At 40.8% G+C, this 15,475-nt stretch overlaps 1 protein-coding gene across 4 annotated transcripts in view; it reads left to right on the plus strand.

Moving 5' to 3' along the window:
- The window catches only part of CD109 (CD109 molecule), a 67,678-nt gene that overhangs the window by 42,234 nt on the left and 9,969 nt on the right, over positions 1-15,475 (plus strand). For 2 of the 4 annotated variants that reach the window (XM_080997960.1, XM_080997958.1), the window contains exons 24-29: positions 2,404-2,485; positions 4,140-4,368; positions 5,241-5,406; positions 6,306-6,496; positions 7,676-7,831; positions 7,924-7,989. In XM_080997960.1, coding sequence (XP_080854086.1) covers positions 2,404-2,485; positions 4,140-4,368; positions 5,241-5,406; positions 6,306-6,496; positions 7,676-7,831; positions 7,924-7,989 — 890 coding nt within the window. Of the gene's footprint in view, positions 1-2,403; positions 2,486-4,139; positions 4,369-5,240; positions 5,407-6,305; positions 6,497-7,675; positions 7,832-7,923; positions 7,990-8,253; positions 8,286-15,475 lie in introns of those variants that run through there. The other 2 variants (XM_080997961.1, XM_080997959.1) reach the window with 2 other exon arrangements.

The raw sequence follows: 15,475 nt of genomic DNA on the forward strand, positions 1-15,475 counted from the left end.
AAATACTTCTCTCCATCTCGTTTTCTTTTGTTTTGTACAGTTGCTTCTTATGGTCCTTTTGGAAAGGCTTATATTTATACATATTCTTTTATACATCGTGATCATAGTCTACCCAGTGTAGCATAAAATAAACTTTATATCATATGTTTGAATTCCTAAAAAGTACAGGTTCCAAAACAACCTTTACAAATGTTTTTCTATACTTTGCTTGATGATTATGAATAGCTTTTTGTTATGCTACACTGTCAATAAAAATCATCCAGTACACCACCTTTTTAACATTTCTAAGTTGGAACGTCTTTGAAAACAGTATACAGTGTTCCTTTCTAAAGCTTGCCTAAAAGTTCAATCCTACACTCTTTTGCACTGAAGTAACTCCCACTGTATTGGAAGGTGTTTGCACCCTAATGAGTGTGTTTGGGATTGCAGTTCATACTACAGTTTCTCACCCATACTCGTAAATGACTCAGTGGCCATTTCATGCATTACATTTGTAAGGTGTGCTTTTTATTTATGGAAACAACTGCTCTAAAAAGGTGAAATGTCAACGCAACAGAGACAGGTATTGTATAGGGACACTCATCAGGAAATAGTGATTGGCAGTAGATTATAATTTTTTTTGGTGTATGTTCGTTGACTAACCCAGGTTTGCTTCTTTCTGTCTAAACTGTGAAATGTCTCTGGTGTGTCCTCTGTAGTTTATAATAATTGCTTCTTGACTGTCCAGTGGATCCATTGGTTCTCACTTTTCTTTTGGTAGGATCATAGCATGTAACATGTGCTCATGACACAAAAGTAGTCCCATTATGGTAAACTTGTGTTTTTCCTACATAGGAGATTATCTCTAGCCAAGTTGATTGTAAAATATGAAGTGACTCTAAATTACTGATTTACACACATTGAGATTATGCGTTGTATTCAACTAAGTTTTACTCTAGAGCAGACCCACCACTTAAAATTAATGAACACAACTAAGTTGGGTCCATTAATTTCAGTGGGTCTGCTTTGAATAAAACACAGTTGAATTCCACCTTGTGGTTTTATTCTAACAGCTGAGTTATTCCTAAAGGCTAATTCATTTGGTCATTTGATCACTTCATACAAGTATTTTTTTTAACACATTTTGAGATATGAGTTCCTGCCAGGTGGTGTTTAATCAAAAGGCATTACAAACATCTTAGCTTTAGTGCACAAACATGGTTCTCTTTTGGCCAGTTTGTTTTACATCTGTGTGTGTGTGTGTTTGGGGAAGTATAATGGTGGTAATATGTCGTATGGATGATGTAGTTTAAAGTGCAAACTAGGAGAGATTATGCTTCCAAGCCCAGCCCTCTGATTTTATTATTTTCCTGCTGTTTGTTAAAGGGGTGCTAAGTGAATTGCACCCTTTATCTGGGTTGATTGATTTTAATTTTCCTAAATGTTTCCACCTCTGTCTCACTTCCAGAAATGCACTGGGTTGGCTCACCAGGTGTGTTTTATGCCAGACCAATCTCCCTGCCCCCTCACCCCTCTCTCTCCTGGTACACGACAGTGATCCCCACCCGCCAATTAGATAGTGCAGCTGCTCTGTTCTACTTGGCAAGCTTCTGCCCACTTCTTTCTTCTGCTGATTTTTCACTTTCAGATTGGGAGCAGAGCTAGCATAATATATATGGGATTAAAAAACAAAACAAAATCCAAGACTTAAAGAATACTCAGGAGAGATAGATATATGGGACTATCATGGTTCAGATAACATGGGTTCTGTTAGTAAGATTACACAAGTCATTCACTTTATCTGCTCCCATGCACGCTGAAGAGTAAAATGTGAGTGCGATTCCCTGAATACAGTTTTAAACTAGAAAAGTATATTTCACATTTCACTTTATCACATAAGGTCCCTGGGTAAGCGCTTCTCAGAATCAGTTTGTTAGCAGTGGGAATAATAATTGGGCTTCATGATGAAGGAGTTAAGTACTTTGCCCCTGAAGCTTGCTAGCTGACCTTTGGCCAGTTGCCTTCTCTCAGCCTGACCTACCTCACAGGAGTGTTGTGAGGATAAAATGGCAGGTGGAGTGGAATATAAATGTAATAAAAAACATAAATCAGTATTTGAATTCTTTCTGTATAATATTCCAATTCAGCCTCCCATTACATTACGTACATCAATTAGTGCATCAGCTTTTTGATTATCTGAGACTGTAAACCCGCTGTAATAAGGAATTTCTCATAGATCTTGCTTTTTATAAGACACTACTTTGTAGTTGAGATGCATTATTCAACCAAGCATGAGTAGCAGTTTGGTTCCTATAAGGTTTAGCAATTAGTCTGCAGTGGATGCCTAGCTGGGAGGTGATAAACCTATTGAATAAACTTAGCCCAACTGTCATACGATGCTGTTCTCATCTTTCATTTCTCCAGGATACCAAAGAGAGCTTCTGTATCAAAGAGATGATGGTTCTTTCAGTGCTTTTGGAAACAAAGACAACTCTGGCAGCACGTGGTAAGTGTTCAGTAAACAACGTGCATCTTTAATAGTCTTGAAGTTAGCAAGATGCATCAATTATGTTTTGGTACAGCAACCAACTGCCAAAACCAGAGTCATGTACTAGTCTTAAGTTATTATAATTCTTAGAGCTGGATGTGTACACCCGTGACTCACATCCTAGATCCTCATATGCAGTTCTTGCATATTACCCAGAAAATGTATAAAATGTAGTTGATGTCTGCAGATTCCCCAAGGATGAAGATTACAAGTTTTAGTAGCTCCACAGCAAGTACTAGGCATAAAATGCACATACAAAGTCACTAAGGCAAATGGGAATGGCTGCACCTACAGGCTAGTATAGCTTTTCTTCTCCCAACACCAGGCCATGTTGATGCTAAGTTTGCTGCTGCTGTATTTGCAGTTAGATCATTCATCTGCCTTCCCATCTTTCACCTAGGGGCATTTGCAGGTGTTTGCATGCAATACCGCTGCTCCTTTGACAATCTGATTGTTGTTGGTGGCAAGGGGAAAAAATAGAGAATTTCTGGATGCCAAGTTCTTGTTTTGGGTCAAGTAATCTTTGGCGAGAGAACCCCACTAGAGATTTAAAATTATGCAGCAAAGTAAAGCATAGGACTATAGGCTTTTAGACCTTTAAAATATGCTCTGTTGAGTTCCTTCCAAAGTCCCCCTGTTCCCCTAGCATAGAAAAAGACCACATGTTTGGTAAGATAGAAATACTTTACTTACAAACTCTCCAAAAGTCAGATTCATGTGCTTTTCCTTAGTTAGAAAACATAAGCAGTAATTGCCTTAGCTACAGTGGTGAAAGTTCCTAAATTATAGAGATAGGAACACAAGAAAGGCTTGTTAGAGCCATGCAATGTTAGCTGCAGCAGCCAGTTCAGACATCACACGTTGAGCTTCTAAGGTAGACAGTGGGACAAAAATAGGCTTGATTACCTTCCTCCTGAGGTGAAGGGAAGTGACCTAGCTAAGCCTGGCAGAACAGCTTACTCTGTGGCATCAACTCCTTCATGCATTAATTAGAGTTATATGAGGCTGGTTATCCCTCAAATGTGTGGGTCTGGGTGAGTGTCGTGGGTCACTAAATAATTTCAGGAGAGGGGTGGAAAGTGAATGATCTGGCTTTAAAGGTTGGAATGCTTGGTTGCCATCTGCTACGAACTCTTGGAGGATGAAGCAATTGTTCTGACTTCACACTGTAGTTCTTGCATTGTAATTTGGCATATCCGTGCTCTCTCAATAGAAAAAGCTGCTGGCTATTTCCAAGTATTTCTTTTTAAGAGCTGCTTTGCATGTTTCACACTTGAGAATTTTTTCATAATGTTGTAGAATATGCCCTAAATACTTTTATTTATTTATCTGCACTCAGAGTTTGCATTTCCACTGAAGAGCACAGAGGAGCTTACATATGGTTCCCATATGGTCTCCTATTCAGACAGTTTACAAGGCCAGACATGTTCATGAAAATATGTAATAAACAAATTGTACCAATTGTATGCAATTAGCACATGCAAGGCTTGTTTTAAGCCTTCCAGTGCATATATTTGTGATATTTTCTTAAACACATTGTGCAAGTTAAATTAAAGAATGGGATCTGTGGAAGTGTTTAATTCCTACATATTTATTCTTCACTTCTCCCTAGGCTATCGGCTTTTGTGTTAAGGAGTTTTATTCAAGCTCAGCCATTCATAGATATTGATTCATCTATCCTGGAGACAACAGCTGCTTGGATTGTTAGACATCAGAAGCACAATGGGGAATTCCAGGAGCCTGGGAGAGTGCTGCATACTGAACTGCAAGGAGGAACTAACAGCTCTGTCTCTCTTACTGCTTATATTATGACTGCACTATTAGAGTACCAAACAGATAAGGTAGTTATAACCATAGAAGCCAACTCCTAGGAGCTGAGCTTCCTTTGGCGCACCTAATAAAATATTTGAAGGGGCCAAGCCTCCCCAAAGTTGACGGGTGTTGGTGAATGTGTCCATCAGACCAAAAAAGGTTGGTCAGTCCTGATTAAAGGAACAGCTAGACAAAGGGCTTATCCACACTTACTTTTCCTTTGCTCTTTCCAGGCAACGGTTCGCAATAGCTCTGAGATTGAGCACCTCCTTTTTGTGTTCTGGAGCTTTCCCTGAGAAACCTGCTCTTTGAAGCTGAATTGGAGCAAGTGTTAATCTGCAGAAAACCTGAATTGATGTTGCTCTAATTAAGCTTTAAAGAGGAGGCTTTTATTGAGAAACCCCACTTGGAGGCAAAAGGTAAGTGTGGATAAATCCAAACTCTGTCCAACTTGGGCTTGCATGTTAAGAAGGATCTATTTTATTTCTGTTAGCCCAGGAATGGGTTTCTCTTCATTTTTATTTTCATTTATCTTCAAAATGCAATTTGTATTTCCCCTTTCATTGCATATTTTCTGTTGTGTGTTTTGCATGATCAAGGAGCTATACAAGGCACTGAAATCTCCCCATCTCCACTAAGCATCATCTGGATCCTGAGATTTCAGCAGGTCTTGCCCACACCCTTTCAAGCATCTTTTCAGCCATAAAGGCTAGAAACTTGCTGTTTTTAAAAAGAAAGCTAAGATTCTCAGGCCGCTGGATTATGTGATCAAGCCAACATTCTGTTTTTTTGTGGAATTACAGCATACACACAACCCTGACATTAATGTATGAAGATTGCAATTTAGCATTTGCTTGGTTAAAGGGAGTTCATAGCTTATTTCATATCTTTCTTTCTGCAGTATGATTATGCTATAAGAAAAGCATTGGACTTTCTGGAATTTAAATTAAGTGAAGGCATATCAGATAATCATACGCTTGCCCTTGTGACTTATGCTTTATCGCTGGCAAAGAGTGTGGAAGCAAAGCGAGCTCTGGACCTACTGAATGAGAGATCAGAACATCAAGGTAGTGTAAGACAGCTGAATTTACAATTGTGGATGGTACAACCATTATGGTAGTACAGGGTTCTCATACTTTCTAGCCCCAGGATCCATGTGACATAACTGAGGTCCACCAGTCACAAAATGGTGGTGCAGGGGCCAAACCAGTCACAAAATGGTGGCAGATGGAAGCAGAATTTGGCATGGGTATTTTTTCCTCACTTTTTAATTTCCTTCAACAGATTCTCTTCCTCTTTCCCGTCAGAGGAGGGAGATCTCCCTTCCCTTACCCCAAACATGTCTATCTTCCAGCCATGGCACTTATTGTGGGGTGAGGCAGGCAAGTGAGGAGGCACTGGCCAGGCTGAGGCCCACCTGAAAGTGGCTTGTGTTCCACTGGTGGATCCCAACCCACTGTCGGAGAAACGCTGTGTTAGTATAAAGAAAGTGTAAATCAAACCTATAGAACCTGAGATACAGCAATATTTATAACCCTCCCCAACAAAACCCTAGTTATAAAGGTGGTCACTGATTTTAATTTTGAGAATATTAGGAATATTAGGAACGCTTCTGGAACTTAATTTGAGCTTTGTATGCTTCTTCTTGCATATACAAAAAGTGGATTACCTCCTTTCTTTTATTTGTTAAATCAATAAGTTTACATTAATTTGTCTGCCCATGCATGCATCATACTCATTTTCAAGTGGAACCTGCAACAAAAGATTACAGTGTGGAGTGTTCCTGTTCAAGATTCTAGCTAGGCAGACATACTCTTTTCAAAATAATTGATATTTGAAATTGTTGACTGTATGTGGACTTCAGACTATTATAGTTCTTCTTAGTTGTGAAAGGCTTCTTCTTCTTCTTCTTCTTCTTCTTCTGTTGTTTGTTGCTGCTATGTGAAAAGTTTATTCTTTTTTGCAGAAGACCTCAGATTCTGGATATCACAAGCTTCTCAACTGTCTGATTCCTGGCAGCCTCAGTCTGTAGATATTGAGGTTGCAGGCTATGCTGTTTTGTCTCATGCTAAACAACAGAGATTATTAGAGGGGATCCCTATTATGAAATGGTTAAGCCAGCAAAGAAACCACCTGGGAGGCTATTCTTCTACACAGGTTAGAGAGGCATCTTTAAAAAATTCACTGTTGTTGTCTTTTCATAATTAATATTAGTCTTTTTTGTGGCTCCAGCCATGTCGTATCTCCGTTAAACCTTAGACAGGAAACTTCAAAAAGCACTGTTTTGAACTTGTGATAAATTAAGTGCTTGGTAATTGGTTTCTAAATTGCAAGGAGTTCATTTGTTTTTGAGGATGAAAGGAAGAAATGCTTGATTCTTCAAGGGAGCCATTCAGTACCTTCTACAAAATGCATGCCAAAGCCACAGCCTGGTTGCTTACAGGCCCAGAGCATGGTCTGTGGACAAATGTTGCAGCAAAGTAGGGTTTGATGTGACCAACACATGAATGGAGAATCCCACCTTGAGTTCTGTGATGAAAGAAAGGTGGGATAGAAGTGAAGTGAAATGAATTCTTTACTGATGGGTATTTGCTACTTGGAAAAGCCATTCATCAAATCATTAAAACCTAAGAAAACACTTAACAGATTGCTCTTTGATAAACAGAAGGCTTTCCAATTGGTCTCTTCCAGATCTCTCGGGAGTGTTCCATAAAAATGAGTGTGAGCAAGTGTGGCATAGTAGATAGAAAACTGAATTTGGATTGAATTCAAAACTGAGGTTAGGTCTGAGTGTACACCATAATGATGTTTGACCAATTACTTTATCTAGGATCATAGAATTGTAGAGTTGGAAGAGACCACAAGGGTCATCTAGTCCAGTCCTCTGTAATGCAGGAATCTTTTACTCAACCGGGGCTTGAACCTACAACCCTGAGATTTAGAGTCTCATGCTCTACCAACTGAACTATCAATATTAGCAACAAACTGGCACAGCCCATTCCATGTTCCATGATTGTTCAATGTTAGCATTCCAATTCCTGCATTTATTTTTATGCAGCAGTTCTGTTTCTCGTGCTGGGCGTTGCATCTGCCAGCCTCATCTCCCGTTCCTTGTGTCCATGGGTCCTATGTACTTACATTGAGCTATGAATAGGCTGGAACAGAACTCTGGCTGGCTGTAGCATTGGTCCAAGCTACGTGTTTGGAGCAGCGGTTCAGAGACTCCTGTGTGTCTCAACTCAAAGAGCAAAACAATCTAACTGTTAAGGCAGGCTGGAACTTACTTACTTTAGAGGCATCTGTATTAAACAATAATTTGTTCTTGCTTCTCTACAGGACACTATAGTGGCCCTGCAGGCTTTGAGTGCCTGTGCAATGCTTACTACTGGCATTGAAACAGAAATGGATGTAACAGTCAGTCCATCTAGCGAAAACGATCCAGTTGTGTTCAGAATTAATAATGAAAACCGCTTACTTCTCAAGACCAAAGAGGTACTGTAGTAAAGAAGCCCTTCTGTTTTCAGGGTAATGCATTCAGTTCATTGTGCTTTTTTGAACATGCTAATACTCACCATTGTTTTTAGGTTGCAGCTACACAGCCAGTGGGAGTTACAGTTTTTGCAAGCGGCCGTGGCTTGGGACTCTTCCAGGTATGTGATGTTGCTTTTGTGGAACTTTCTTTTCAGAAGGCTATTTGAACTAGAAACTACGTTCAGAGGTGAATTTAGGGGTGTGCAATTGGCTCACCCGCACTGGTCGCTGAGCTAACAGGGCGCTACAACAGTGATTTAGAACAGAAGGCGGGTGGGTGGTGCCAGATTTTGGCATTGCACAGGATACCACTGAAATTTGAAAGCCCTAAGTCCATCACTGCTACTTTTTAGGTGGATTACATTTTCATTGTCAAAAGTGGACTCAATATTATGTGAACTAGGCCACTTACTAGAGTCCCCGTGACTTAATTAACTTGGATTTTTCCAGTGTGTTTTATCTGCCCCTTGTACTGGATTCTCTTAAAGCGCTCTATCATTCAATTATAACAATCATATGATAACTAGTAAGGCCGTCCATAACATAAAGAATCTATGGTTTGGTTTTTAATTCCTTTGGGCAGATGACCTTCACCCAATGGAATTTTTCCATCCCTTCCCTCTTATGAGAGTATTTGTGTTTGGCTACATTTATGTTTGGTATCTGCCACCATTTGTAGATGCTTCCAGAAGAGATAATGTTGTTTGTAGTTTGAAGGTGGCAAGAGTTCAGAATATAGGTTAGCATAGAAATCCAATACCTTTATCGCATACTTTTGTCTTTAATTCCCATAGAAGGTATTAAACTGAGTGCATAAATTACATGAATCACTTTCCATGATGACTTGAATTCTGTGCAACAAACAAACTAATCTGCAGCAGATAAACAGTAATCAGCCATTCATCAGCTGTAATTCAGCACTGGCGGAAGTTGAAGAGTAAACTATATGTTATTCCTGTAAAATCTCAGTAAGAGACCAGAGCATTGTAAATTGGAATTATTCTGGTGTGTGCATTTTCATAAATGCTGTTTCTGATTACCATAAAGTTCAAATGTGTTTGAGAATAATTTCAGTTCCAGCAGTGGAGGCCAAGAATTCTGTCGGTATCACAGAAGGCAATTGCTTTCTCATCCATCATATTTGAAGGTAGTGGAGTTAGCAGGAATTGTTTCCAACAACAGTCAGACTGCTAAAAGTTAACAACAAATGCAAAATATCACAAGCTTCTTTTTAAATAATGAACCTATCAGACTAAATTTTAAATCTAGAATTAATCAAACATAAGCATTCTGTAATGGGTTTAAATTTATTGCAGCAATAAATTGACTTCAAGCACTAAGTACATAAGGGATGCGGGTGGCTCTGTGGGTTAAATCACAGAGCCTAGGGCTTGCCGATCAGAAGGTGGTTCGAATCCCTGCAACGGGATGAGCTCCCGTTGCTCGGTCTCTGCTCCTGCCAACCTAGCAGTTTGAAAGCACTAGCTGTTCGAAAGTGCAAGTAGATAAATAGGTACCGCTCCGGCGGGAAGGTAAATGGCGTTTCCGTGCACTGCTCTGGTTCACCAGAAGCGGCTTAGTCATGCTGGCCACACGACCTGGAAGCTGTACGCCGGCTCCCTCGGCCAATAAAGCGAGATGAGCGCCGCAACCCCAGAGTCGACCATGACTGGACTTAATGGTCAGGGGTCCCTTTACTAAGTACATATTTACTTGTTTCCTAACAGTAACATTGATCCTATGCATATTTCCCCTTAAGATTATTCCACTTGAACGAATGGAGTTTACACATAATTAAGTGTGCATAGGATTGTCTTGTTACTTTTTAAGTGGCATTGGCTAGCATCACAAGTGGTAGCCTTATGCTATTAGTGGGGCTTGACCCTTCCAGGCCTACATGGCTCATCCTTACCACTAGGTCATTAGAGACTCAGGAAATCTGGTACAGCTTGGCACTAACTTTTCTTTGACGAAGTAGGAGATTCCTGTAGCTGAGGGGCAGAGCAAGGCAGATGGCTGGAAAGCCATTATTTCCACAACTATAGCAAAAACAGATTTAAAGCACGGGTCTTCCGTGATACAGTTCCAAGACCCTGCACTTTCTCGTCTGTAGTTTGGCAAAGCAAAAGAAATAAAGACTTCTGGAATAATTTCATCCAATACAGTTTGGGTTTGCTGGAACCACCTCCTTTCTTTCCTTTTACTTGGCAGGAATCCTGCCAAACGAAAAAGAACTGTGATAGCCTTCAAAGGGTTATTTCCCCCCGCCACTTCAGCCCACAAGCTAGATCTGCTTTTCATCTGCGATATGAAATCACATGTGATTATTACCATCTTTCTTTCTTTTTGCTATATTATTTCCCTTATCCTATGAGCCATTGCTGCAAAGCAGCAGCTCATATGTTCTGGCATACGCATCCCAACCCTGGTGTGGCAGAACAATTTGTCCCCTCCTGTTGAAGCTCAGGCCAAGCGCTACCACAGCTGCTCCCAATGGCACTTCTGTGCCGGTGCCCTTGCATGGCACAGCTATTCTGCGCAAGGAACTTGTGGAAGGTTGGGTGGGGCTTGGCAGAAGGCTTGACGATACTCCTCCAGAGGCATCCTGCAGATTGCTCTTCACTTCCAGAGCCCTAAAACGTGACACAGCCTAGTTTTCTTCTTTAAATAACAGCAAAATGAATAATAGGAGGACATCTTTGTCCTACTCACCACATGCAGGAAACATTTCTATCCTGTTAAAAGGCTCTGGGTTGTAAAAACTCTTTTTTGTACTTAAGACTGCGCAGCTGTGCAGCAGCTAACCAAAGGAGTTGTCTGATAGCAAATAAGTTTGATGAGGAAGCACGATAGTGGCCAGCCACATTTGGTAACTGGTGCAGGTCTTCTGTTGGCAGGTCTTCACAAGATGCTGCTCACCAACGAAATGCAGATTGCCAACCATGTGTAGCTGACTTGTTAAAGGGATCAATAAATTTTTTTGATGTTGTGCCTGTTTGGAACTGCAAAAACAGTGGGACTGGGTTGGGAGGTACCTGGGAGGCCCCATTACAAGTTTTTTCCCCTCCATTCAGTTCTGTGGAGACCTTCTGATGATTGATTATTGCATCTCTCTTTGCAATTCTAAGGGCTGATTTTTAGGAGATCTGTCTATTCCTAAGTATCTTATATCCATCTGAGTATTTTTTTCCTTACCAGGTGTCCCAGCATCTTTATTGCCTTCTGGTCAGCCTGTTTGAAACTTTATTTATCTTGGATTAAAAAAAAAAATCGAAATCAAAGGCATAGTTGTTATGCTCTTTGTGTCTACTGTTGATAAACTTACACAGCAAGCTTTCCTGTTGGCTAGAAAGGGAAGCATCCTTAATTAAACTCTTCACTGTGAAATGGGCTGATCTAGCTGAAACCTCTGGCAATGTCATGCCTGACTTCCAGAAGCCCTTTCTTTTGTTTTGGATACTAACATCTGTTCCATACCTGCAGCAAAGTGAGGAATCCAAATTGGTTTTAATTAATGTGCCTTGTTGTTTTAGTGAAGATGGACATGCTTATTTGGGGTTGTATCCAACAAAGCTGTCCAGTTCACGCAAGAACATCTGCTTGTGCAGCAAAACGTCTCCTTCCTCTTCTCTCCTTTCCTCCATGTGCCCCCCAAATTGGTTTTGGGGATTCCCCCGACCTTCTGCAGCTGACTTGTGCTTTCACAAGCAGAAGTCCTTGAATTAACAGAACAGCCTTATTGGATGCAACTTCATGAAATTAGGGTTTTAACTCTGCTTAACCAAATTAAATATATTTTGGACTTCTTAACACGCTGGACATTGACAGGGCTCCCTTGAGCTAATACCCATCTGGTTTTATGAGGTTGTTTATGACCCATTTTCACAGGTGTTTGCATTTGTTGTTTTTATATGCAAGTTAGGCTGCATGCACAGTTACCTGATACTTAGCCCCATTAGTCTTACTTTTGAGTAGACACGTGCTGGATTGTGCTGTTAGTTAACATTCCATTTCCTTCCTCAACACTCAATTTAACAGCCAAATAAAATACTTTGGAGAAGAAACTCCTGCTGAAGATAACCCTTTAGCATATACCTCCATCCAGACATCTGTTTGCTATGATCAGAGGCTTAAGAATAAACATAGGAAAGCAAAGGATTCCTGGACTGGTAGGAGATTTTTCCAAATACTTGACACATTTCAGATGGAATATTGCAGGGACTGCTGCCAGATTTTTTTAAAAAAAAGCTTAATAAGGCTGCCAGTGACTGGCGTTGAAGATTTCTCTGTTGCTGTCAGTAGTTGCTGGAGTGCAGTTTGTCCTGCTATTTCATTAGTGTGCTAGGAGTTGCTGTGCTTCCTGGAAGGAACAGGAGCCTCTTTGGGGTCAGAAGTTGGTAAGCTTAGTTACACCAAGTGTTACAAACACTGAATTCCAGCTATCCGTCAGTGTTCCTGGATAGTCCCTTTTAGTGTGCTGTTTTGCCACAGCAGCTTCCTATTTATTTTGGCAATTTTTATTTTATTTTAGCTAAACCAGTAGTGTGGATCTAGAGATGATCCAGGAGTCTAGAATGTATTTTGCCCCACAGCCAGAATATGACTTTTGCCAAGCAAGACTGCTGGCCTTTCCACACAATTAAACAAAAGTGTCCCCCGCCATCCTGATCCAGCTACAGTTTGCAACGTCCCCCATCTTTATATAAAGATATGAGGAACTTTGCTTCAGACTACGCTGCTCTTTCTCCGCCTTCTTAAACCTAGTGGGTTGTGTGCTCCAGCACAGGGGATAGAGAACACCCAACCTTAAAGATTAAAAAAACCCCAAAAACCTAAAGTTTACATGATGGGGGAGGAGGGCCAATTTGGGTTTTGCCACTTTAAAGTGTCAGGATGAGCACGCCAGTGTTCAGGTTAGGCAGCTGGAAACACTTAACAGTCCAATAACTTCAAACAAATAAAAACCTTAACTAGGAAGATCACAAAATGGTACAGACATGAATTCAGTTATTGAGACGTGAGCATTATCCAGTAAATGCCCAGATACTCACACTTGCATCCAGTTACAAAAAACAATGCCTGCACAATCTGGAGAAACTATCACATTTTCCCAGATACAAAACATGGTATATTTAAGTGCTTGTAAAATACATTTGCCCTAGAACAGAAGTGCAATCTTAAGAGAAGATGGTTTACTCCCAGGAAATGTGTAGCAAATGTTCGCATATTGTACAAAAGGTCTGCAAGACCTGAATTAGTTTTGCCGTCCTCACAAACCCCAGTGTTGGCAGCTGTGGGTACCAGCCTAGGTGTAAGTCACTTGTGTGTGTGAATTGTGAAGGGCTGGCTGTACACTGGATGCATCTCTGTCTTCTAAACCACTATACAGATGTGCCCTACAAAATGAGTCAGTAAATGCTCTTTGCGTGTGGTATGAAATCTTGCTTTGCACCCTATGCAGCAGAGAAGGAAGGAGTTTTTCCATTCCTGAGTGGATACTGTAGTCCGGTAAAGCATATTCAGTCACTCCTCTGTGAGCCTTTCTTTCTCTGTGGGCTTTTCTTTGTCCAGTACCAAGAAGGAATGGAAGATTAAACATGAAGCTTCTTTCAATTAAATGTGTCCTTAAGGGGTCATTCAGTATATTGTTTCAGATGTTCCTGTGCTGCTGGTAAGTTCTTACCCGTTTGCTTCTCTTGGCAAATACTAAAACAACAGCTTTTGGGTGTTGACAAATTGCTGATTTGCTTTCAGCTTGATTTGACCAAATTCACAACATGCCTCCAATAAGGAGAAAGCATGTTCAACTTTTTTTATTATTTTGGGATCCTGATGGGCTTCTTTTGAGGCCTTAGGAGTGGATGTTTTCATTCAGAAACAGTGATGTGTTTTACCTTCCTTGCTTTTTTGGGGGGCGGGGCGGGTCTTTTTATATTACAGCAGTTCTGTATTTAGTTTCCTTAACTCTGAGAGGACATAAACTAAGGGACTACCTACATATTATATTCTAATGTGTGCAGCAGTGCCACAAGTAACAATTTCATTTTTTGAAGAGGGAACTATGCATTGTTCCATAGCACCCTTCCCCTCCAATTTTATCTCTGTAGGTTTCTAAATGCTTTTACAAACCTGCATTTTGAACCTCATGAGAAGAGGAAACTGATAGACATAGATTAATTAGGGGCTGTTCCACACTTTGGCTTGTGCCATGCTTAGAAAGCATGGGTTCAAGGGGTTTCCCCCTTGCCCATCTCCTTTCCAAGGGAAATCTATCTGTTTAGCAATAGATCCGAACAAATGTCAATCTGGGGAAAACCCAAATTGCTGTTTGCTCCGATTGAATGCTAAAGAGTGATTTTGCCTGGGGGAAAGCAGTGGGACAAGAGGAAGTGTGGCTAAGCCCTTGGTCAAGCACCCCACATTCTCTGGTTGCTTCTCTTGCTTGCCTCCTACCCACATGATCGCTCTACATTGGGTAAAACAAAGGAAGATCGAGTTGCTTTTATATAAAGCAGGGAGTAGAGAAAATGATCTTGGAAAAGAAACTAATGGAGAGTAAATACTTAGAATCATAGAATCATAGAGATGGAAGAGACCACAAGGGCCATCGAGTCCAACCCCCTGCCAAGCAGGAAACACCATCAGAGCACTCCTGACATATGGTTGTCAAGCCTCTGCTTAAAGACCTCCAAAGAAGGAGACTCCACCACACTCCTTGGCAGCAAATTCCACTGTCGAACAGCTCTTACTGTCAGGAAGTTCTTCCTAATGTTTAGGTGGAATCTTCTTTCTTGTAGTTTGGATCCATTGCTCCGTGTCCGCTTCTCTGGAGCAGCAGAAAACAACCTTTCTCCCTCCTCTATGTGACATCCTTTTATATATTAGAACATGGCTATCATATCACCCCTTAACCTCCTCTTCTCCAGGCTAAACATGCCCAGCTCCCCTAGCCGTTCCTCATAAGGCATCGTTTCCAGGCCTTTGACCATTTTGGTTGCCTTCTTCTGGACACGTTCCAGTTTGTCAGTGTCCTTCTTGAACTGTGGTGCCCAGAACAGGACACAGTACTCCAGGTGAGGTCTGACCAGAGCAGAATACAGTGGCACTATTACGTCCCTTGATCTAGATGCTATACTCCTATTGATGCAGCCCAGAATTGCATTGGCTTTTTTAGCTGCCGCGTCACACTGTTGGCTCATGTCAAGTTTGTGGTCAACCAAGACTCCTAGATCCTTTTCACATGTACTGCTCTCAAGCCAGGTGTCACCCATCTTGTATTTGTGCCTCTCATTTTTTTACTTATCTGTTGTAGTCTCTTGCTATGGATGTAATTGATATTTTCCCTTGAAGAGGGTTAATGGAATGGAATACTTTTATTTGCAGCATATGTACTGTGTATATGTATAGTAACATATATTAAGTCTTCAACAACACTTGATTCCTAAGGTGACTAGTATTTACATTAGTAAATAACACTTAAGATTTTACTGTGGAAGGGTTTGTGTTTTGGAAGCAACCTTTATTTCTGGATGGTTTCATGTTTAATCTGTTTTGCAATATAAGAGAGAGATAAGGAGGTTTTTTGGGGGGGGCGGGTAGTCATAT

The sequence above is a fragment of the Podarcis pityusensis genome (genome assembly GCF_964106645.2).
Source record: "Podarcis pityusensis genome assembly, chromosome: 3".
NCBI lineage: Eukaryota > Metazoa > Chordata > Lepidosauria > Squamata > Lacertidae > Podarcis > Podarcis pityusensis.